The sequence below is a fragment of the Artemia sp. Qi Xiang Cuo genome, chromosome 10 (genome assembly GCF_049724085.1).
Source record: "Artemia sp. Qi Xiang Cuo chromosome 10, ASM4972408v1, whole genome shotgun sequence".
Taxonomy (NCBI): Eukaryota; Metazoa; Arthropoda; class Branchiopoda; order Anostraca; family Artemiidae; genus Artemia; species Artemia sp. Qi Xiang Cuo.
Window position 1 is genome coordinate 58,256,727 of NC_142803.1, and position 23,952 is coordinate 58,280,678.

At 34.7% G+C, this 23,952-nt stretch overlaps 1 protein-coding gene and 1 long non-coding RNA gene across 2 annotated transcripts in view; both read right to left on the minus strand.

Annotated features, from left to right (window-relative positions):
- Nucleotides 1–23,952, minus strand: part of LOC148947945 (uncharacterized) — a 435,585-nt gene that overhangs the window by 79,538 nt on the left and 332,095 nt on the right. The window lies entirely within an intron of this gene.
- LOC148947946 (uncharacterized) lies at nt 1,445–18,494 on the minus strand. The gene is made up of 5 exons (XM_089095751.1): nt 18,338–18,494; nt 9,149–9,319; nt 1,926–2,690; nt 1,714–1,758; nt 1,445–1,605 (listed from the first exon to the last, which is right to left on the minus strand). Exons 1-5 carry the CDS (start codon nt 18,492–18,494, stop codon nt 1,445–1,447), a joined length of 1,299 nt encoding a protein of 432 aa, XP_088951877.1.

A 23,952-nucleotide genomic window follows, 5' to 3' on the forward strand; every position in this document is an offset into this window, starting at 1 on the left:
AAATTCTTGAGGTTTAATTTTAACTGTCAAAAGTCACGACCCTGATGCCCAATAACACAAAGTTTAAAATAATACCCTAAAATAAAGAGGGAAGGGAGTCTATTAAATCCAGAAAAATTTTAATAGATTCTAAGTAACCAGAACCTGGACTGAATAAAACCTAACCAAAAAAGTCCTGCTAATTTTTTTCCAGATAGAAATCCTCTTGATACAAGATTCCAATGCATAGAATTTAAAAGCCAATTTTAGACGCGAATCTTTATCTCTTTTTGGTGCTGGTTGCAAAAAAAGGTAATCTAGTAGATCCTTTCAAGCTGTTTCGACTGCTAGTTTCAGTCAATTTTCTAGGGAGGGAAAAAATATCCTTGGTTCTAAAACTTGTTTTCACACAATAGGGAAGAAAAGTAAACCCTAGATTTTGCTTAGTAAAGGCGCAGTAGTAAGTTGAAATCAGATCAATTTTTCTTTCACGCCCCAAAAGGATTCAAGGAAATAATTTATCGGAACTGATCTCCTCTTAGACCATTCACCAAACAAATCAAAACGGACATATTGAATCCATTTTTGGGAGGAGGGGACTTGCTCTTTTTTCAGAGCATAAGAGGCCTCTTACACCATAAAATTGTCTGCATAAGTTCAGAAAATGTAAATAAAAAGTTGTTGTCATTTGGGTTCCTCATGCAATGGAAATCGAACGAAATTTGGGTTCTACTTTGAATCCCGTTTTAGGGCAGCACCAGCATAAATATTAGGATGAACAAACAAGTCTTTCAGTTTTTAGAAATTTCGGTAACCTTTATCAAGGGATGTAAGATAACGTAATTTGATCATTTGCAAACTCCCTCCTTCTGAAATAAATCTTGTGGTCTACTTAGGCAAGCAAACAAAATTAAATATTCAAAAATTTCAAACTAATTCAGAAAGTAAAATTTTTGGTATAAAAATTTGACAGATAGTCCAGTCAAGGCAAGCACTTTTTGCATACACCATCTTTTGAATAGTTTCTGTTAAATAATTGCTTAAATCATCTTTTATATACTTTAAAAAACTCGTTGGAGCTCATTCAAAAACCTTGATGTGGACAAGTATTTCTTATATACATTATATTTGATACAATAAAGCAAATTTGTATCACTAGTACGATGTATCACAATATCTTTTGTCACAGTATCGATGTATCACAGTATCACAGTAGTACTGGTATCTTGTATCACAGGACGATGATGAAATTGCTTTAAACCACTGAGGAAACAGCTTGTGTTAAAATGATCTTCTTAAACTTCTGCAAGCACATTGTGATGCCGGTAAAAATTGCACGGATCTGAAAGGTTTTTTTTTTCACACATCCCATTTGAAAGATTTCTCTCCTGTACGCAGTCTTTGATGGGTATTCAAAATGGAAACTTGCTTAAACACTTCTCAAATAAAAAAAAAAATGAATTGGCTACGCAGCCGTGTGCACTCTTTGGTGCCCATTCAAACTGCCTGGTTGAGAAAAGCTGTTTTTAAATACGTGGCATTTAAACAGTTTCTTATCTGTATGCACTACTTGATGTGTGTTCAAATTTGCAGCGTGAGAAAACGTCTTGTTACATACGTCGCACTGTTTCTCTCATGTGCACTCTGTCACAAACAGTTTCTCACCCGTATGCATTCTTTCATGGATTTTCAACTTTGATGCGTGAGAAAAGTTCTTGTCATATTAATCGAATTTAAATGGTTTTTCACCCGTATGCATTCTTTGGTGCTGGTTCAAATGTCCTGATTGAGAAAAGGTTTGGTCATATACATCACATTTTAAGTTTCTCACTCGTATGCATTCTTTGGTGCCTGTTCAAACTACCCAGTTCAGAAAAGTATTTTTTACATACATCGCATTTAAACGGCTTCTCATCTGTATGCACTTTTTCGATGGCTTTTCAAATTTGATACTTGAGAGAAGGTCTTGTCACACACATCACATTTAAATGGCTTTTGACCCGTATGCATTCTTTGGTGCTGATTCAAATTTCCTGCTTGAGAAAAGGTTTGATCACACTCATCACACTTAAACGGTTTCTCACCCGTATGAATTTTTTGATGGATTTTCAAACTTAATGCGTGAGGAAAGGTCTTGTCACAAAAATTACACTTAAACGGTTTTTCACCCGTATGCAATCTTTTATGTGTCTTCAAATTTTGTGCCTGGGAAAAGGTCTTGTCACACTCATCACATTTAAACGGTTTCTCACCTCTATGCACTCTTTGGTGCCTGTTCAAACTATCCAGTGAAGAAAAGCATATTTTACATATATCGCATTTAAACGGTTTCTCACCCGTATGCATTCTTTGGTGCTGTTTCAAATTTCCTGATTGAGAAAAGATTTGGTCACAAACATCGCACTTAAACGGCTTCTCACCTGTATGGACTCTTTGGTGCCAGATAAAATCATGCAGTCGAGAAAATATCTTGTCACATATCTCACATAAATATGTTTTTTTCTCTTTATGAGTTCTTTGATATCTTTCCAATTTGCTATACTTTTTACTTTGCAGGCAACTTTTCAAACCTCTTTTCTGGTTTTTTAAGCCTTTTCCTTCAGATTCTGATTCAGATACATTTGAGAAACTGCTCGTAGATGGATTCTTTGAAATAACTAGTGACGTATTTCCCTGTACTTTTAGTCCAGACACGTGTGGTGTAAAGTGACCTAAAACAGTTTAAAAAAAGTGTCTTAAAAACAAAAAACATATCTTTCAATATATTTTAAAAGTCTAGAATTAAAAAAAAAAATAAAAAAAACTAATAAATCTAAATATCAAAACTCAAAATCCCCAAACCAAAAAATGAATCTTTCAATATGTTTTAAAAGTCTAAAGAGTAAAAAAAAACGGTATATATTTCCATAGGTTTTAAAAACTAACTTTATTTTCGATCCCTCGTCTCTCCCTCATGGTGATACTTATATTAGCTTTTAAAATTAGTTATTCTAATGAAATAAAAGAGCGCAATTGAAACCTTAAACGATCAAAAAGTATACAGAGGGGTAAATCAAACCAGAAGTAAAAGATAGGAAATAATAAAACAAATATTGAGAATTATCATAGGCAGCGCAATAGCGCTCCCTAACTAAAGATCAATGTTGGCACAATGTATTTTTTTTGTTTCTTTTAGACCAGGGCACTTCGTATCGAAGGAATTGTCGTAGAAACTACGAAAAGGGCTCATTCGATTGGAAATTGGAGGCACTAGTGCCCTTTTTCATAGTCGAAAGTGATTGGAAGGCAACTAACACCCCTTCCAAGCCCACTATTTCCCCAAACACATCCAATCAGAATTTAGAGATAGCCATTTTATTCAACTTAGTTTGAAGATTTGGAAATTATGTCTTTGAGGAGAAAACTCCCCCCAAAGTCCTAAGGGCAAGGGTTGTAGCTTATGCCATGGGGGCATATAAAACTTTTAATAGAAAGCGTTATCTTAGAAACTCCAAAAAGGGCTCGTTCGATTGGATATTCAAAGGGCTAGTGCTCATTTTAATAAACAAAAGTGATTGGAGGGCAACTAATTCCCTTCTGACACCCACCATTTCCCCAAACACATCCAATCAAAATTTTGAGATAGATATTTTGTTCAACATAGTTGAAAGTTCTGAAAATTAATTCTTTGAGGATGAAAACCTCCCCCCCCCCCGAACCCACAGGGCAAGGGTTGTAAGTCATACCCTGGCAGCATTTAAGGTGTTTTATAGAAAGCGTTGTCGTAGAGACTTCAAAAAGAGCTCATTCGATTGCGAATTCAATGGGCTAGTGCCTTTTTAAATAGTCGAAAGTGATTGGAAGTCAACTAACCCCCCTCTTACGCCCACCATTTCCCCAATTTTCAAGGTAGTTGAAAGTTCCGGGAATTAAGTGTTTGAAGATGATAACCCCCTTAGAGCCCTCAGGACAAGGGTTGCAAGTTATGCCCTGGGCGCATATAAGTTTTTTTTATAGAAAGCGTTGTCGTAGAAACTTCAAAAAGGGCACATTCGATTGGAAATTGAAAGAGCTAGTGCCCTTTCTAATAGTCAAAAGTGATTGTAGGGCAGCTAACCCCCCTCTTACGCCCACCATTTCTCCAAACACACCCAATCAAAATTTTGAGATACCCATTTTCAGGGTTCGGACAAGTCGGTTCGTTTCAAATTATAGTCTCTGTCCTATTTTTTATAGGATTTCCCGGTCTCAAATATAGGCCAAATATAGGATTCGGAAGTCCTCAGGATCAGATCTGTAGTAGATGTCGTGGGATGCCTGGTCACATAAATTTGTCATTTCCCGAGTTTATAAATTTTTTTTTTTTTTTTTTTATTCCAAATACAAACTGTACAAATAGTAAAAAAACAGTAAAAAATCAGATACACATACTATGTCAATGATTGATTGATACAGGTAAAATATTTGGAATCACTCTTCCTGCTTCTTGGGTATCAATTTTGATATGAGGTAAATTTTTCTCTTTGCCAGAGACTGCTAGATTCTTGCAGATTCCACCATCTGCTCTCTTTCACTTGTTCTGGACTTCACAGCTCCTTCGAGCAAAGAAACAGCTAGGGCAATGTCTATGCAACTCTTGGACTCGGCAGGCTACTTCATTCTGTCGGTCACTTCCTGAAGTAGAGTATCTGCTACTGTTCTCTTTTCTTGATCTGATACTCTAAGTTTTTTCCTTTTGCTTTCCATTGTCTTCTATTTCTGTCTTTTTGTCATGAACCTCCAGCAACTTCGTCTTGTTGTCCTCTTCAAAAGCTGCTTTCTCCTTCTCGGGTGGCTCTTCTTTTTTCTTTTCATCCAGATATTGTTGATACAAAGACCGTGCGGAACGTGCAAGATTCAACATCTCTTTTGAAATAACAAACAGTTCTTGTTTTCCAGAAGCTTGGTAAGTTCCGGGTACTTGCTGTCCCGCGCTCATTCACCAGACCAAAAATAATGGCTCCAGAAATGATCGATCAAAGTAATGTCCTCACGGGGTCCAATTTCCGTTCGCAAAAGCAGCCACTCTGCCGGGGCGACGTCTGAGCTTTTTCCAATCGCAATCTCGCGTGCCACAACCGCTGTGTCTGCAATGCTTCTTGAATCCTTCATGTTGATCGGACTCAAATAGCGTAAAGCCTCTAAAGACCATCCTTATCTAGAAGACATTTGTTCAAAATATGGCAAAAACCCACAATAAAATATTTTCGCACATTGACATAAAATATGGACTTGTCTTTCACTGTTGCTTTTTCACCAAAAGCTCGTTCCACATTTTCTGAAACTATGGGCTTTTCTGCAAAATTTTCAGCCATGTTCAACATTTCTGGTGAGAAATTTTCAGTCTCGGTCACAAAATCTGGAGTAAAGACCCGTCCGCAAAGTGTCACAACTAGTCTTTTGATCTTTGAGTGCAGAACATGAATGAGAGGTTCTTCTTTCTCGAACAGTTGGGTGGAACCCATGAACATTTCTGCTGAGGCTAGAACAAACTTGAGTTGGGCCTTCATCATCGTACTTTTGATATAAGCCACAATCTTCAGAAATTTGGAAGGGGACAGAAGATACTTCCGTTTTTTCTCTCTCGGAGCGAAGTTCAGGAGGTACTCTAAGATTGCCTAGCTAGGCATATCCAATCGTCAGCCAGCGGCTTGGAACATGCTTCATGAAAACATTCTCTGGCGCCCCCACTTTCTCTTGGCACTTTCGATAGTCTTCACAACGTGCAGGACAGCCGTCAAAAAATGAATGCACAAGAATAACAAAGTTGGAACTTTCTTTTCCGGACACCTGAAGACCATTCAAAAAAGCATTTTGGATTATATGGATGTTGCAAGCACCAATCTTCAACATTCCCTTTCCCGTCAGTTTCTTTTGTTCGGCATTGAACCTGTTCCAAACGCTTTTGTTGCCGTTTGGTCCGTCACCTCCAAGCATGATCAGTTTTTCAATTGGCAGCTGATTCTACTCAATGGCTGATATAATCTTCCTATACAGGTCATCACTCGTCGCGTGGCAAATAAAACTTGTGCATAAATGTCTACTCTAGATTTCTTTTCCGTATGAAAATCAATATCGAAAACGTATCTGTAACTCTTTCATACCAGCGTTGTCAGTTGTCTCGTCATATTCCAGTACAAAATATGACTGAATATCCTTCCCAAGCCTTTGTATACAGTACAGATGCAGCGCATCGGTGATCAGATACGTGAGTTTCTTTACACATAGGGACATTCTATCGGGGATGTTACCGGGGAACATCGTATGGAAGGTTCCGACAATATGGTCTGAAGAGTTAGCAGACATGGAACTTTATACCGTCTGAAGTGTCAATATTAACTCAGCTTTATAAGCGGTATCACGCTCACAAAACATGTTTGTACCAACTAATGGTTTATCCTTGGCTGTTTCATCAACTCAAGATTGTCCCATCAGGTGAAGATGTAGTGGATGTAGTTGAGCAGTAACTGCGGCTGTGTGTTCTCCAGATCAAACGTGTTGGTTTAGCTGAGCAACCACAGCTGTACAACCAAGATTTTTCAAACAGAGTTCGCAAAAGAACCAGTACTGGTTGTTCCCAGTCTTACACCATTCGTCAATCTTTCTACCGCTGCAATCCGTCTTAGGAAGCCATGAACTATTAAACTTGATAGGCCCCATACTTAATTACCAAGCATCACCTGCAAAATAGCATCCCGCGATTAAAAGAACATAAAAAGGAAGATGTGGATATTTCCAAAACTGGGCCGTATTCGCATCACCCTTCTATAGTGATTTGTTCAGCCAGGAAACGCATAAGTAAGAAGAAAGAACTCCAGGCTCATTAAGCAGAGAAAGCTAGCCTATATACTGATCTTCATCATTTCGGACTGGCCCAACATGACAAACAACAAAACATAGGCTACTAAGTCAACATAAGAGCATAGCCCAGGCAGAAGCAGCTTACTAAGCTCAACACAAAGCATTAGTTAAGTTCAAACAGCTCAACAGTTGTAATTAATTATCGATCTACACTGAAAGACAGCACAGTTTACAAGCAGAGTCAAAAGCAAAGGAAAGCACATCTTGACTTACTTAACGAGCAGTCAAAATTGCAAATCATGAGCAATGTTCTTAGTGCTCTTCAGCCAAAAATATGGGAATAATAGGATTTTAGCCAAAATATAGGCATTTTATAGGAGTGCATTAAAATGAAGGAATTTATTGGAATTTATAGGCGAGTCCGAACCCTGCATTTTGTTCAACGTAGTTGAAAGATCCGGAAATTAGGTTTTTGAGGATGACAACCCCCCACAGCCCTCAGGTTAACGGTTGTAAATTATGCCCTGGTTGCATATAAGGTTTTTTATAGAAAGTGTTGTCGTAGAGACTTCAAAAAGGGTTCATTGGATTGGAAATTGAAAGAGCTAGTGCCCTTTTTAATAGTCGAAAGTGATTGAAGGCCAACTAACCCTCCTCTCACACCCACCATTTCCCCGAACACATTCAATAAAAATTTGAGATGGTCATTTTGTTCAATGTAGTTGAAAGGCCCGGAAATTATGTCATTGAGGATGACAAACCCCCCACATCCCCCAGGGCACAGGTTGTAAGTAATGCCCTGGGGCCATAGGAGGTTCTTTTTATTGAAAGCAATGCCGTAAAAACTTCAAAAAGGGCTCATTCTTTTGGGAATTGACAGGTCTAGTCCACTTATTAATAGTCAAAAGCAATGGGAGGGTGAAAGCCCCCCCCCCCCCCACCCCCGCGGCCATCATATCCCCAAACACTGCCGATCAACATTTGGATATAGCCATTTTGTTAGACGTAGTTGAAGGGTCTGAAAATTATGCCTTTGAGTATGACGACCCCCCTACAGCCCTCAGTGCTAAGGTTGTAAGTTATGCCCTGGGGCATATAAGGTTTTTTTTATAGAAAGCGTTGTCGTAAAAACTTCAAAAAGGGCTCATTCGATTGGAAAATGAGAAAACTTTTGCCCTTTTTAATAGTCAAAAGTAATTGGAGGGAGAATCCCCGCCCGCCCATCATTCCCCAAACATTTCCGATTAGTATTTTGATATGGCCATTTTGTTCAACGTAGTTGAAAGGTCTTGAAATTATGTCTTTGATGATAACAATTCCCCCCAGCCCTCAGGGAAAGGGTTGTAAGTTATGCCCTGGGGGTATATAAGGTTTTTGTAGCATGGTCATATAAACTTCGAAGGGGGCTCAATGAAATCAGACGCTCTAGTGCTCTTTTTAAGAGTCAAAGTGATCATAGAGTAACTAACCCCCCCCCCCCCCCACACACACACACGTCGAGTTGTCCCAAAATGTATCTAATATAAATTTTGAGATAGCCATGCTATTCAAAATAGTCTAAAAATCATATAACAAGACTTTTGGAATTGAAAAAAAACAGGTTTTAGGGGCAAGGGTTGTAAGTTATGCCCAGAGGGTATTTAAGTTTTTATGGAAAGGATGGTTGTTTAACTTTAGAAGAGGCTCAGTCTTTTTCCAAGAAAAAGACTATGTCAATATAAAACGAGAAGAAATTAATTAAAAAAAACTTTTTCCACAAAATAAATTTTTCAAAAAACACTTAAGAACTTCATCAAACCCAAAATGAACGAAAATAGAATCAAATAATCTACCAAGTACACAATAACCACTAATCAGAATCAATAAATAAATGAAACCCAAAGCAAACAGAAATTAAAATAAATAACAGAGCAAATTCAAAACTAGCATAAATTAATATGAGTAGAGTTCTAAACCCCTATACTTTCTAAAAACCACAATAAAATTGGTACTTTACTATAAATTTTTTTTTAAATGTTTTCATTTTATAACTTTAAAAAATCAAAAATTAATTAATTTTTTAAGGAATAAATATCAGCACATGTATATTAAACTGGCAATGCACATTTGTTTCCTGAAATTCATTTGATTTTTTTTTTCAGTGAAGTTTCATTAATGTTTATTATCAAGCTTTTTGAAAATTTAAAAATGTTCATGAAATACTACAAAATCGGTTTGGCAAACACCTACAAATTAGAATAAGATAAAACAAAAGTTTTATCTTAAGATTAAGTCCCTTTGTCCTATTTTTGTCCAATAGAATATTATCCAATACATTTCAATCAACAAAAACACAATTTCTCAGATGTACCTTCATTGTTAAAACATTTGGATTCCGATTTGTGGGTATCGTATTCAAATTTACATGGTCCTGAAATGCCAGGTAAATTGAGCAACGAATCATCTTCACGTTTTGGAGACAAAAGATGCTTTGGGAAATGAAAGGGCTTCTCACTGTCACATGGTAAAGCATCTTCAACTTCTAAAATAAATTTTAGATTAAACAGACATATCAAATTAACAGCAAATCTTACTAAACATATCTGACTACTTTTTCTTTTTAGCTACGTGTGAAAAGGTAAATATACAGACATTATATGTATACATAAAATCAGATGAATATGTAGTTTTTTTTCACAAATCGTTTCTAAATCTGCTTTTTATCATAGGCAGCGCAAAAGCGCTGCCTAAGTTAAGAACGATGTTGGCACTATGTATCATTTATTTTTTTGTTTTTTTTGTTTTAGACCAGGGCACTTCGTATAGAAGTATTGGTCGTAGAAACTTCAGAAAGAAATCATTTAATTAGAAATTGAAAGGGCTAGTAATCTTTTTAATAGTCGAAAGTGATTGGAGGGCAACCAGCCAGCCCCCCCCCCCATGCCCATCATTTTCCCCAAGCACATTCACTTATAATTTTGAAGTAGCCATTTTGTTCAGCGTGGTTGAAATTTCCAGAAATTATGTTTTTGACGATGACTATCCCCCCCCCAAATCCCCCAGGGCATGGGTTGTAAGTTATGCCCTGGGGGCGTATAAGGTTTATATAGAAAGAATGGTCGTATGAGCTTCGGAGGTGGCTCGTTGGATTGCCATTGGCAATAGAGATTGTCCTTGTTTAAGAGTAACACTGATCGGAGAAAATCTATCCCCCCTCCACACACGTCGTAATGTTCCAAAATACAAAATCAATTGAATTTTTGACATAGTAATTTTACTGAAAATAGTGCAAAGATCATACAAAAAGGCTGTTGGGGTTGCAACAAACCCCCAGAGTCTGAGGGCAAGGGCTGTAAGTTATGCCCCGGGGGCATTTAAGGTTTTTATGGAAGAGATGGTTGAATAAACTTTAGAGGAGTCTCATTTGATTGAAAATTTGAAGCTATAGTTCCTTTTTAAGAATTTAAAGTAATGTAGGACGAGTAGCGCTCCCCTCCCCGAAAACCCCTCTTTTCACAAAATCAATCTGATGGAAATTGTGAGACATTGCCTAACAATACCTCCACTGTTGTTGACATAATTCCTAGCACCCTGAGGATCGGGTTGTAAGTTATGCCCAGGAGCATATAAGGTTTCTATGGAATGGGCGATCATTTGACTTGAAATTGGTAGGCTCAGTGCCCATTTAAGTGTCAAAAGTGATCTGAGAGCAATCATCTCTCCCCCACGCTCATCATTTCTACAAAGACAGCCAATCAAAATTTGGTGATAGCAATTTTGTTCATAGTAGTTGAAGGGTTCAGAAATTATGTTTTTGAGGAAAACACCCTCAACCCCACTGCTGTCATTTCAAGGGTTGTAAGTTTTTCCCTGAGGGCATATTCGGTTTTTACCGAAAGCGTGATCCTATAAACTTTGGAAAGGGCTCATTCAAGAGGTAATTAGAAGCTCTGCTGTCCTTTTTAAGAGTCAAAGTGATCGGAGGGTAGCTAATCCCCTATCCCCCCCACACACACCTTATTTTCCTGAAATGCATCAAATGGAAATTTTGAAATAGTATATGACATGGTATTTGGGGTTGAAACAAACCCCCAGAGCCTGGGGACAAGGGTGTTAAGTTATGCCTCGGGATTATTTAAGGTTTTATGCAAGGGATGGTTCTATAAACTTTAGAGGAGGTTCATTTCGTTCAAAATTGGAGGTTCTGGTACCCTTTTAAGAGTCAACAGTAATATATGGCGGCTAGCCCCTTCCTCGACTATCCTCTTTCCACCAAAAGAATCTTCTGTTCTAAATAATCCAAAGAACATATAACAATGCCTCTAGGGTTGACACAATCCCACACTGTCCTGAGGATAGTTATACCCTGGGGGCATATAAGGTTTTTATAGAATGGGTAGTCGTATAAATTTCAGATGAGACTCATTTGATTTGAAATTAAAAGTTACAGTGCCCTCTTCAAGTCAAATGTGATTTGAGGCCATCGAGCTTATAATTTCCCCCAAAACATCCAATTAAAATTTAGAGCTACCAATTTTGTTCATTGTAGTTGAAGGGTCCGGAAATTATGTCTTAGGGGAAGACACCCTCGCCCCCCAGAACTCTCAGGGCAAGGGTTCTAAGTTATGCCCTGGGGGGCATAAAAGATTTTTATTGTAAGGGTGGTCGTATATACTTCGGAGAGGACTCATTGGATTGATAATCAGAATTTCTAGTGCCCTTTTCAAGAGTCAAAGTGATTAGAGGGCACCTAACGCCCCCCCCCACAAGTCGTGTTTTCCCGAAATGCATCCAATAGAAATTTTGAGACAGTCATTTTATTCAAAATAGTCCGAATATTATATAAAAAGGCTTTTGGGGTTGATACAAACCACCAGAGCCTTAGGGTGAGAGTTATAAGTCCTGTTCCGAGGAAATTTTAGGTTTTATAGAAGGGATGGTTATTTAACTTTTGACGAGGTTCATTTGGTTGAAAAGTGAAAGTTCTAGTTCCCTTTTAAGAGTCGAAAGTAATGAAGGACAACAAGCCCCCCCCCCCCCACAACTCCTCTTTTCATTAAACGCATCTGATTGAAACAGTAAGATAGGGATTTTGTTCTTAATAGACCAGAGAACATATAACGATGCATCCAGGGTTGACATAAGCCCCTAGCGATCTTGGGATAGGACTATAAATTATGCTCTAGAGCATGTAATGTTCTTATGGAATGGGCGGTCGTATAAACTTCAGATGGGGCCCATCTGATTTTAAATTGGAAAACATAGCACACTTTTTAATAGTCGAAAGGGATTTGAGAGCAAACAGCCTCCCCCCCCCCACACACTCATCATTTCCGCATTAAGATCTCATTAAAATTTGGAGATAGCAATTAAAATATCTTTCTTCTTCACTTTGATTTTGGATTCTTTCTGATTCTCGCTTTTGCTTGTCTTCTAACAGTACAATTCTTTGTTCTTCAATTTCATTTTTAACATGTTCTGATTCTCCCTTTCGCTTATCTTCAGTTTTATTTTGGCCTCGTTGTATTTCTCACTCCCTCTTATCTTTCAACTACATATTTCTTTGTTCCTCAATCATGTTTTAGACATTTTTTTAATAAAAAGAGAAATTTGTTTTGTTCTTCATTTTTATATTTGACTCGTTTTAATTTCGCAGCTGCTTATCTTTTAACCGTATATATCTTTGTTCTTCACTTTCAGTCTTGACTCAGTGTATTGTCGTTTTAGCAAGTATTCTAAACAAATTTTTTTTTCTTCATTTTCATTTATCGTTACTAAAAATATTTTTTCAATCCCTTTCCCTTAGCTGCTTGGATTGGACTATATATTGTGAAAATGCTGAAAATTTATTTTGTAAACAGACTCATTATATTTGGTATTTTGTAATCAGCTATGTTTCTTGTGTATTTTTACATTTTTCGAAGGTACTAAAAGCGATAAAACCACTCCTGCGGCGGAAATGACGTAATTGTACTTTTTAATTTGCTAATAAATATGACGTTACTCATATGAGTTTTTTTCTCAAGCTTGTGACCTGTCTAGATCTTTTTTCACGCAAGAAAATCTCAAGATGCCAACTTTGCCCGAAAAATATGGAGCCGATTTGGGAAAATTTAAACAAACATACGTGCATCAACAAATAACATTTATTTCTCGTTTACAAATTACAAAAAAAAATTATTGAATATAAATTTAAATCTCCGAATATACATACATAAAACTGTCTAAAAATCTAATTTCCTTGCGTCTTCACATCCAATCGGCATACCTGCTGAACTATTTAATCTATTTCTGATTCATTGTTGATATCGTGTAGTTTTTTTTTTTTATTAATTTTAGCCTGGAAAAAATGACCTCTCTCCAGGAGAAACACATAAAAGAATTATTAAGAGTGTTTAGCAACTTCTACAAATAGAGCTTATTTTCATAGTAGCACAGGGCCCTTTCAAACACAGGACCCGATTGGATCCAATCACCCTCATCTGGCTCTGGTTGAGAGAATTTGTATTTTATTGATTTTTTATTGTATTATGATGGGATTTTATGAGTGTTTGCTTTGTTTTTATTTACTGTTGTTGTTTTTTTTTATAGTTAATAAAAACTAAAACTATTTTCGGCTCTCGGGTAATAATCCGGTTCTGGTTGAGAGAATTTGTATTTTATTGATTGTATTGGGATGAGATATATCTTAGTACAACTTTATATATCTTAGTAATAACTCACTTATTTTGTATAGAAGGATTCATAAATAAACATTTGACGAACGGTAGGCTTGCAAGGAATCTTAGAATTGAAGATCTCACGACTATTCTCGTAAAGAATATTTTATTTCTTTCAAAAGACATTTGAAGAAAACTTTCCCAACTTATGCAAATGATTAATATCAAAAGAGAAACTTAATTGCCTGCACAAAAGAATAAAAAAAATACAAATAGATGTCAATATTGTATACTTTATTAAAACTTGGAACATTTGTCAAGGTAACTTGTATAAGAAACGATTTAAGGATCACTTGGGCCAAAACACTTTATAAAAAGCAGTAAATTACATAAATACTATTTAAGACCCAAGGTCTGATTCATACTCTAGGAAAAAAGTAAGCTAGTGTAACATATTCAATTGGAAACCTGGTACATAGTTTGAAGTTGCAAATTGGTGATTTTTTTCAAATGTATCTTGCTAAAAATTCAAAACCAATAAATAAAATTAACAAGCCTTATTTTTAACCTAAATCTGCTTAAATTTCTTTTGACAATCCAACTAATCTCAGCAAATCAATTTGAGAACATCTGGCTTTTTGTTTGGCCTAAGGAAAACGACCAAAAGGGAAAATTTGGGGAACCAGTAAAACGTTTATTACGATCAGTTAAACAAATACTAAGAACAAAATTCACAACACAGAAACTAATCTGATTACTTTTTCTTTTTAGCTACGTGTAGAAATAAAAATATACAGAAATTATAATAAAGACATTAATATATATATATATATATATATATATATATATATATATATATATATATATATATATATATATATATATATATATATATATATATATATATATATATATATATATATATATATATATATATATATCAAACAAATACAACTTAAAAAACAATAGGGAAATTTTTTCAAGACAGTGCAATTTATACTAGTGAATATTTCGGCCCTATGTCCAAGGGCCGTCTTCAGCACAACACCAAATAAAAAAAAAATATATATATAAAAACAAACTTACATTAAAATACGAAGTTTAAAAAACCGCTTTTAAAAACCTTTAAAATAGCCCCAGTATCCTTGCTTCAACGAAGTTCAACCAGGACTGATAGATAAAATGACGAGAGAGGATGAGTTCATTCAAACGAAATAAAGTGAAGTTACTAACTGCAAGTTTTCATAGCTAATCTTGCTTTTTTAGCAGCTAGTCAAAGGCCTTTTTGTAATGGGTTCAATATTATTGTCAATTGGTTTAATAAAATGTTTTTTTAGATCATTTTTAATTAAATTTGAGTATAAAGAATTTAGTGAGTATTCTCCTAAGTCTCTATTTAAGGAAATATTTTTATTTATTTTGAGCCTAATTTCGATTGATTCCCTGACCACCTGTTTTATCCCCAAATCACTACTAATGAGAGAAGATTTTTCAAAAAGTATTTTGTGGCTGGGATTATCAAATATATGGCTAGCTAAAGCAGAATCAAAGGAGTTATTAGAATTATTAGCAATTAACGCTTTGTCTATGTCTTCTTTATGCTGGTGTATCCGTTTTTCTAGATTCTGATTAGTTCTGCCAACGTAGTAATTGCCACAATCGCATGATATTTGATAAACCCCTCTTTGGCGAGTAACTGGGGTTTTATCTTCACCGGAGTTTAAGAAATTTGTGATTTTAAAATTATTGGTGAAAACTAAATACAGATTGTTATTTGTGCAAATATTTTTGATTTTTGTGGTGATTCTTGGAATGTACGGAAGATAGATTATATTAGAGGGTTTTTCCCGAGCCTCACATTGTGAAATATCGTTGATTTTACGAAAATGTCTTTTTAGTCTATGGTTAATCGTATTATTGACAAAAGGAATGGGGTGTCCGTTGCCAAAAAGAATATCTCTGATAAAATTTATTTCTGCTTTTATTTATGAATCGGAGCAAATGTTCAGGGCACGGTCAATGAGAGAAGTTACAACCGCTCTTTTAACTTGTGGGTGTGATTTGAATTAAAATGAAGATACCTATTGTTTTGTGTTGGTTTTCTATAGATAGTGAAGTCAAAATTAGTAGCATTACGGATAATTAGCACATCTAAAAATGGTAGTTTATTTTCAAATTCAATTTCTACGGTAAACTGCAAATTTCTATCATAAGTATTAAGATGATCTAGGAAACCCCGAAGTTCAGTTTCCCCATAATTCCAAAGTGAAATTACGTCATCCATGTAATGACCCCAATAGACATGTTTTAAAAAATAAGAATTTAATGCCCAATTTTCAAGGTTCTCGACATAAATATTAGCCAGTAGGCCGGATAGAGCTGCTCCCATTGGTAACCCATTTATTTGTTGATAAAAGGAATCACGAAACTGAAAATACATTGAAAACTTATTACAGATTTTAACAAGATTAAATAAAACTTCACCATCAATTCCTGTCGCTGAGTCTTCGATTAAGTGATAATTTTCCTCTATTTTGATTTTTAATAATTTCTCAGAAGTAGCCACATCTATATTCGTGTACATGGAAACAATATAGAAACTGCTAATTATTGTGTTTTCTGAAATAATTGTGTTATTAAGTTTTTTAACCAAATCTACCGAATTACTGATGTAGGAATTTTGCGAATACAGTAAAGGTTTGAAAGCTGTGCAAAGTCATTTTCCAATATTGGAAGCGGGGGCTTTAGTACATGCTACGATAGGTCTTAGGGGAATACCTTGTTTATGCAGTTTTGGTAAGCCGTAAATTTTTTTGGACAGAAACTACCACGGGGGTAAAATTTGTTGTATAATTGTGGTGTGATTTTACCGTTCTGTTTCAGCTGTTTTAATTCATTTATAATATTATGAGTAAATTGATCAGTAGGATCATGAGTGATCGGTTTGTGTATACTTGTGTCATTTAAAAGTGAAAAGATTTTGTTATCATAGTCTACCGTATCCATGACAACGAGTGAGTTGGTTTTGTCTGCTTTGGTTATTATAATAGATGGGTCTTTGCAGAAAATCTCTCGAAAATTTTTTGTTTGAAAACCTATCCACTGTTGATTTTTCTCACGTTCTTAGATTAGAAAGGAATTTGTTTAGCCATGATTTTCGCTTGTCAAAGGAACGACTTTATACAAAATTGGAAAAATTGAGAGAGGACTCTTCGATGAGAAACCGTAAAAGGCCTTTAAGACTAGCTGCTAAAAAAGCAAGATTAGCTCTGAAAACTTGCAGTTAATAATTTCACTTTATTTCGTTTGAATGAACTCATCCTCTCTCGTCATTTTATCTATCAGTCCTGGTTGAACTTCGTTGAAGCAAGGATACTGGGGCTATTTTAAAGGTTTTTAAAAGCGGTTTTTTAAACTTCGTATTTTAATGTAAGTTTGTTTTTATATATATATTTTTTTATTTGGTGTTGTGCTGAAGACGGCCCTTGGACATAGGGCCGAAATATTCACTAGTATAAATTGCACTGTCTTGAAAAAAATTTCCCTATTGTTTTTTAAGTTGTATTTGTTTGATATGGAAAGGCAGTGTGGTCTTCGTCAATATTTGTTATATATATATATATATATATATATATATATATATATATATATATATATATATATATATATATATATATATATATATATATATATATATATATATATATATATATATATATATATATATATATATATATATATATATATATATATATATATATATATATATATATATATATATATATATATATATATATATATATATATATATATATATATATATATATATATATATATATATATATATATATATATATATATATATATATATATATATATATATATATATATATATATATATATATATATATATATATATATATATATATATATATATATATATATATATATATATATATATATATATATATATATATATATATATATATATATATATATATATATATATATATATATATATATATATATATATATATATATATATATATATATATATATATATATATATATATATATATATATATATATATATATATATATATATATATATATATATATGTATATATACATAAAATTAGATGTATATTCAGGTTTTATCAAAAATTGTTTTTAAAATCTGCTTTTAATAAAGCAAAAGAAAACCTGAAATGTTCAACAAAACTCAATAAAAACCTGTTCAATAAAAACCTAAAAATCATAAAACAAAATTCATTAAAAAAAAGAATTCATAACAGAGAACTAATAGCTAGATAAATGTAAATTTAGAATTATCTAGTGAATTAAATAATAAATAAATTGATATTGAATAAAAAAATATAACCAAAAAATAACCATTTTACAGCTTAACAATCACAAAAAAAATTGAAGAAATTAAAGGTAGAAAATTACCAATCAATTGGGGTTTTCTGCATTAGTTCCAAACAATAAAATACAAAATACAGTCCCCCAAAGTTTAACAGGTGGATTCAACTAACTTTATTCATCTCTTACACGTCTTGTATTCCTAGGCATTATGAGGAGAGATCTTATGTTTCTACTATTCTGTGAGCAATTATGAAATTGTTAGGCTGACTGAAGTGTAGCCTTGCTCATATACATACGTTGTTGTACGCCTGAAATGTAAGTCACAATAAAAATATTACTTTTCTATTTGTGTTTGTTCTTAGTATATGCCTGTATCTCATCGCACAGTAGATAACTAGTTCAATTGTACTCCATAGGCAGCGCTCCTAAGAAATCTGATTTGGAGATAACTCGAGGAAAAGAGGTTACACTTTTGTAGTTACACATTTTATTTTCTCTCTAAGATTGAGAGTGGCGCGGTCACCCATTTACCTTACTCCCCATTGCTGTGGCGCAGTCCTCGATGGCATGATTGGCACAAACTTTAGCGTTACAAGTGGCGCGATCGGAAAACTTATAAAGTGTAAGTTCAGAACTTTGAACCTCAACAGCGCAATTGGCGCGATCGGTATACGGATTAAATACCCTTAACATTACAATAGAAATAATTATTATATTCGTAATCAGCATAAAAAAAGGCATCGAATGGTGTATTCACTTTATTCCTAACTAAATTATATGATTTGGTAGAAATTTACCGTTATTTGTTCTTGAATATGATTAAACCTTTACCCATTTAGAAAAATTAGGCAGGGAAAGAGCAAAATGTAAAGTTAAGGAATGATTATGCTTAGAGTTTTAAATAGGATGTTCAATAAAGATCAATCACTCTTTTGTAGTTATTATTTCCTTCAAGCAGACCAATCCCTATTTAAAATTATTTGAAGCTGTTTTTTAGATCTAGCCTCGACAAACAATAAAATCTAATAGTTTTATTACCTGTTAAAAATAAAACTTAAAATTTCCAAGTCTAATTCAAGCAAATTTTTACCTTTGTTTATTCCATGAATCAAGTAATGGCTAAATCCTCTGTCGGTTTTGTGGTACAATTAAATAAAAAATGTTTTTTCAACTTAAAGTAAGTAGGAACATTAAAAGTTAAAATTGCCCTAATTTATTACGCATATGAGGGGGGGGTGCCACTTCCTTAATACCTTGCTCTTTATGCTAAGGGTTGACTTTGGGTTCCAACTATTTAAGAATGACTCCAAATATTTAGGAATGACTCCTGAAACAAATGGGCCGTTTAATTTGAATCATAACCTTTTCGAAAATCCTGATGCTTTCTCTACTATTGACTTGCTACTTGGTCCATCTTTATATTTTATCAAGTACAGAAAGTAAAGGTCCCTTCTCTGCAATCTGATCATTCTGAAATTCTAAAATTAATTCAATACGTATGCTATTCTCCCAAACTCCACATAGCAACTTTTAACAGCTCCAAAGGCAATTGGCCCCAGTTTCGGGAAATTTTGAAGAAAGCTGAATTTTGCTTTATCAACTAATTTCAATATTAACGCTATTGAGTCCAATATGAAATCCATTCTATTACGGTCTGCCAAATCTTCCATACGCTTAACTAAGCCAATTTTTATAAGGATTCCAAGAGACCAGAGAATTGGTGGAATGAGGAGCGCATGATGGCAGTAAAGGTTAAAAGAAAGGCTCTTAAATTGTTTTAAAGGAATCCTTCTCCATCAACAGCTATTTCCAATCATGTGCTAAAGTAAAACTGGTATGTAAGAAAGCTAAACAGTCTACGTAGTCCAATTTTTAGTGCAGGCATTAGCTTCAGAAATCTAATTTCAAAAATTCACAGCTACATTAGCCAACTCAATAGTGGTACGCAGTCTAATGATGAAAATATTGTTTTATACATATAAAATAAAAAAAAAAATTTCCACAAAAAAGTTTTTAAAAGAAAAAGTAAAGAACTCCATTAAACAAAAATTGAGCAAATTTTTGAGCAAAGTGCTTTTACTTTTATAACTTTAACAAATCAAATAATATTATAATTTTGATTACCAAATATCTGTATATGTATATTAAACTGACAATGCAAATTCATTTGTATTTTTTTCAGTAAAGTGCAAATTATGCTTTGGCCTTGGGGAGGTAAAAGGCTTTTGAGCCCAATTTAAACTAATTTCTGCTCGTTTTGAGTTTGACTCGGTTAATTACTGTAATTTCTTTTCGTTTTGGGTTTCATTTATTTATCGATGCTGATTTGTGGTAGTTCCACGCTTGGTAGATTATTTGATTTTATTTTTGCTCATTTTTTGTTTAATGGAGTTCTTCACATTTCTTTGAAAAACTTATTTTTTGGAAAAAGTTTTTTAATTAATTTCTGTTCGTTTTATATTGACATAGTCTTTTCAGGGAAAAAGAAAATAATACTTAAAATCTTTTCGTTTTTTTAAAGAATTTATAGCTTCGTCTGCTATTTGTATGCTGGAGAAACATTTACAGCAATTTTTAACAATATACACCCTCTTAAAAATTTGGACACAAATAGCAGTGTTTAATTTAGTTTCATACCTCCTCTAGTTGACCTGAAATGGAAAACTTGATACCATTCGTAAAAAAATTCTGTTTACTTTCTTTGATAGCTTGGATACACTTACTCTATTTTGATTTGTTTGAATTTTAAGAGCGGAACCAGCCCCGAAAGTTTGAACATAATATCCACATCTTATGACAACATTTAGTTTTTAAGCATAAAGGTAAATGGGAGGTTGGGCGTAAGAGGGGATTAGTATCCCTCCAATCCTTTCGACTATTAAAAAGAGCATCAGCCCTTTCTATTTTCATTCGAATGAGCCCTTTTCGAAGTTCCTGCGACAACTCATTCGATACGAAGTGCCCTGGTCTAAACAACAAGAACAACAACAAGAAAATAATACATTATACCCACATTGATCTCTACTATAAAAATGTCAATCCTTCCAATCACTTTTGACTATTAAAAAGGGCACTACGCCTTTCAATTTCCAATTGAATAAGCCCTTTCTGACTTTCTACGACACCACTTTCTATAAACACCTTATATGCCCCCAGGGCATATATTACAACCCTTACCCTAAAAACTGTGAGGGTGGTTGTCATCCTCTAAGACATAATTTCCAGAACTTTCAACTACGTTAAACAAAACAGCTATCTCAAAATTGTGATTGGATGTGTTAAGCAAAATGGTGGGCGTGAACAGGGCGTTAGTCACTCTCCAGTTACTTTTAACTATTAATAAGGGCACTAGCCCTTTCAATTTCTAATCAAATGAGCCCTTTTGAAGTTTTTACGACTACGCTTTCAATAAAAACCTTATATGCCCCCAGTACAAAACTTATAACCTTTGCCCTGAGGGCTGGGGGGTTTCTTTCTGCAACATTGAACAAAATGGCCATCTGAAAATTTTGATTGGATTTGTTTGGGGGAATGGTGGGCGTGAGAGGAGGGTTAGCTACCTTCCAAACACTTTCAACTATTAAACAGGACACTATTCCTCTCAATTTCAAATTGAATGAGCCCCTTTTGAAAATTGTACGACAATCCTATCTATAAGAACCGTATATTCCCCAGGGGGTAACTTAAAACCTTTGCCTTGGGGGCTCTGAGGTGGGTTTGTCATCCTTAAATAAATAATTTCCAGAACTTTCAACTACATTGAACAAAATGGTTATCTCTAAAATATCATTGAATGTTTTTGGGGAAATGGTGAGCGTGAGAGGGTGTTTAATTACTCTCCACTCACTTTCGACTGTTAAAGAAGGCGATTTCAATTTCCAATCAAATGAGCTCTTTTTGAAATGTCTACAACAACTTTCTATATAAACATTATATGCCCCAGGGGCATAATTTACAACCCTTGCACTGAGGGCTCTGATTGGGCTATCATACTAAAAGACCTAATTTCCAGAACTTTCGACTACGTTGAACAAAATGGATATCACAAAATTTTGATTGGATGTGTTTGGGAAATGGTGGGCGTGAGAGGGGGGTTAGTTACCCTCCAATCAATTTTGACTATTGAAAGGGCACTAGCCCTTTCAATCTCCAATTGAATGAGCTCTTTTTCACAACAGTACTTTCTATAAAAAAAAATTATATGCCCCTAGGGCATAACTTATGACCCTTGCCCTGAGGGATGTGAGGATGGAGGGGTTGTCATCCTGAAAGACCTAATTTCCAAAACTTACAACTAGGTTGAATATAATTCCTATCAAAATTTTGATTGAATGTGTTTTGGGAAAAGGTGGGCGTGAGAGGGGTGCTAGTTGCTCTCAAATCACTTTCGAAGCTATTAAAAAGGGCACTAGCCCTTTGAATTTCCAGACGAATGAGCACTTTTTCAAGTTTCTACGACAAAGATTTCAATAAAAACTCTTATGCCCCCAGGGCATAAATTATAATCCTTGCCCTGAAGACTGTTGGGGGAGTGTTTTAATCAAAGGTATAATTTCTTGAACTTTAAACTGGGTGGAAGTAAATGACTATCTCAAAATATTTATTGGATGTTTCTGGGGAAATGGTGAGCGTGGAAGGGATGTTAGTTGCCTTCCAATCACTTTTGACTATTAAAAAGGGCACTAGCCATTTCAATTTCCAATCGAATGAGCCCTTTTTGAAGCTTCTACGACAACGTGTTCTATAAAACCTTATATGCCCCCAGGGCATAAATTACAACACTTGCACCGAGGGCTGTGTGGGGAGAGTGTCACCCTCTAAGACCTAATTTCCAGAACTTTCAACTACGTTGAACAAAATGGCTATCTTAAAACTTTGATTGGATGTGTTTGGGGAAAATTGGGCTTGAGATGGGGGGTTAGTTGCCCTCCAATCAGTTTCAACTATTAAAAAGGGCACTAGCCCTTTGAATTTCTAATCAAATGAGCCTTCTTTGAACTTTCTACGACAAAGCTTTCTATAAAAACCTTATATGCCCCTAGGGAACAACTTACAACCCTTGCCATGAGGGCTGTGTCCTCTTCAAAAACATAATTTCTATCTGGAAATCAACTATGGTGAAAAAATGGCTAGGTTAAAGTTTGGATTGGATGTGCTTGGGGAAAAAGTGGGCCTGAGAGGGGGGAAAGTTGAACTCAAATTATTTTCGACTATTAAATAGGGCACTAGAACTTTGAATTTCCAATCGAATGAGCCCTTTTTCAAGTTTCTACGATAAAGATTTCAATAAAAAAATTTAAACCCCCAGGGTATAACTTATAAATCTTGCCCTAAAGACTGTGGGGGGGTGCTCTAATCAAAGGTATAATTTCCTTAACTTTAAACTGCATGGAACAAAATGGCTATCTCAAAACTTTGATTGGATGTTTTAGGGAAATGGTGAGCGTGGAAGAGGTGTTAGTTGCCTTCCAATCACTTTAGACTATTAAAAAGAGCACTAGTTATTTCAATTTCGAGTCGAATGAGCCTAATTTGAAGTTTCTACGACAACGCGTTCAATAAAAACCTTATATATCCCCAGGGCAAAACTTACAACCATTGACTTGAGAACTGTGAGGGGTTGTCATCCTCAAAGACCTTATTTCTAGAAATTTTAACTACTTTCAACAGAATGGCTATCTTAAAATTTTGATTGGATGTGTTTGGGGAAAAAGTGGGCATGAGAGGGGGGATAGTTGCTCTAAAATCACTTTCGATACTATTAAAAAGGCCACTAGCCCTTTGAATTTCCAATCGAATGAGCCCTTTTTCAAGTTTCTAGGAAAAAGATTTCAATAAAAACTTTTATGCCCCCAGGGCATAACTTATAATCCTTGCCCTGAAGACTGTGGGGGGAGTGTTCTAATCATGGGTATTTAAGTTTCTACAACAACGCGTTCTATATATACCTTATATGCCCCCAGGACATAAATTAAAATCCTTGCCCTGAGGGCTGTAGGGGGATATCACCCTCAAAGACCTAATTTCCAGAGCTTTCAACTACGTTGAACAAAATGGCTATCTTAAAATTTTGATTGGATGTGTTTGGGAAAAAAGTGGGCTTGAGAGGCGGGTTAGTTGCCCTTCAATCACTTTCGACTATTAAAAAGAG

Coding starts and splice junctions, on each gene's coding strand:
- LOC148947946 (XM_089095751.1), bottom strand. CDS start 18,494: ATGTTAAGGGTATTTAATCCGTATACCGATCGCGCCAATTGCGCTGTT. Junction 9,320..18,337: donor CTGCGCCACAGCAATGGGGA/GTAAGGTAAATG, acceptor AATTTATTTTAG/AAGTTGAAGATGCTTTACCA. Junction 1,606..1,713: donor TACGGGTGAAAAACCATTTA/AATTCGATTAAT, acceptor CATGAGAGAAAC/AGTGCGACGTATGTAACAAG.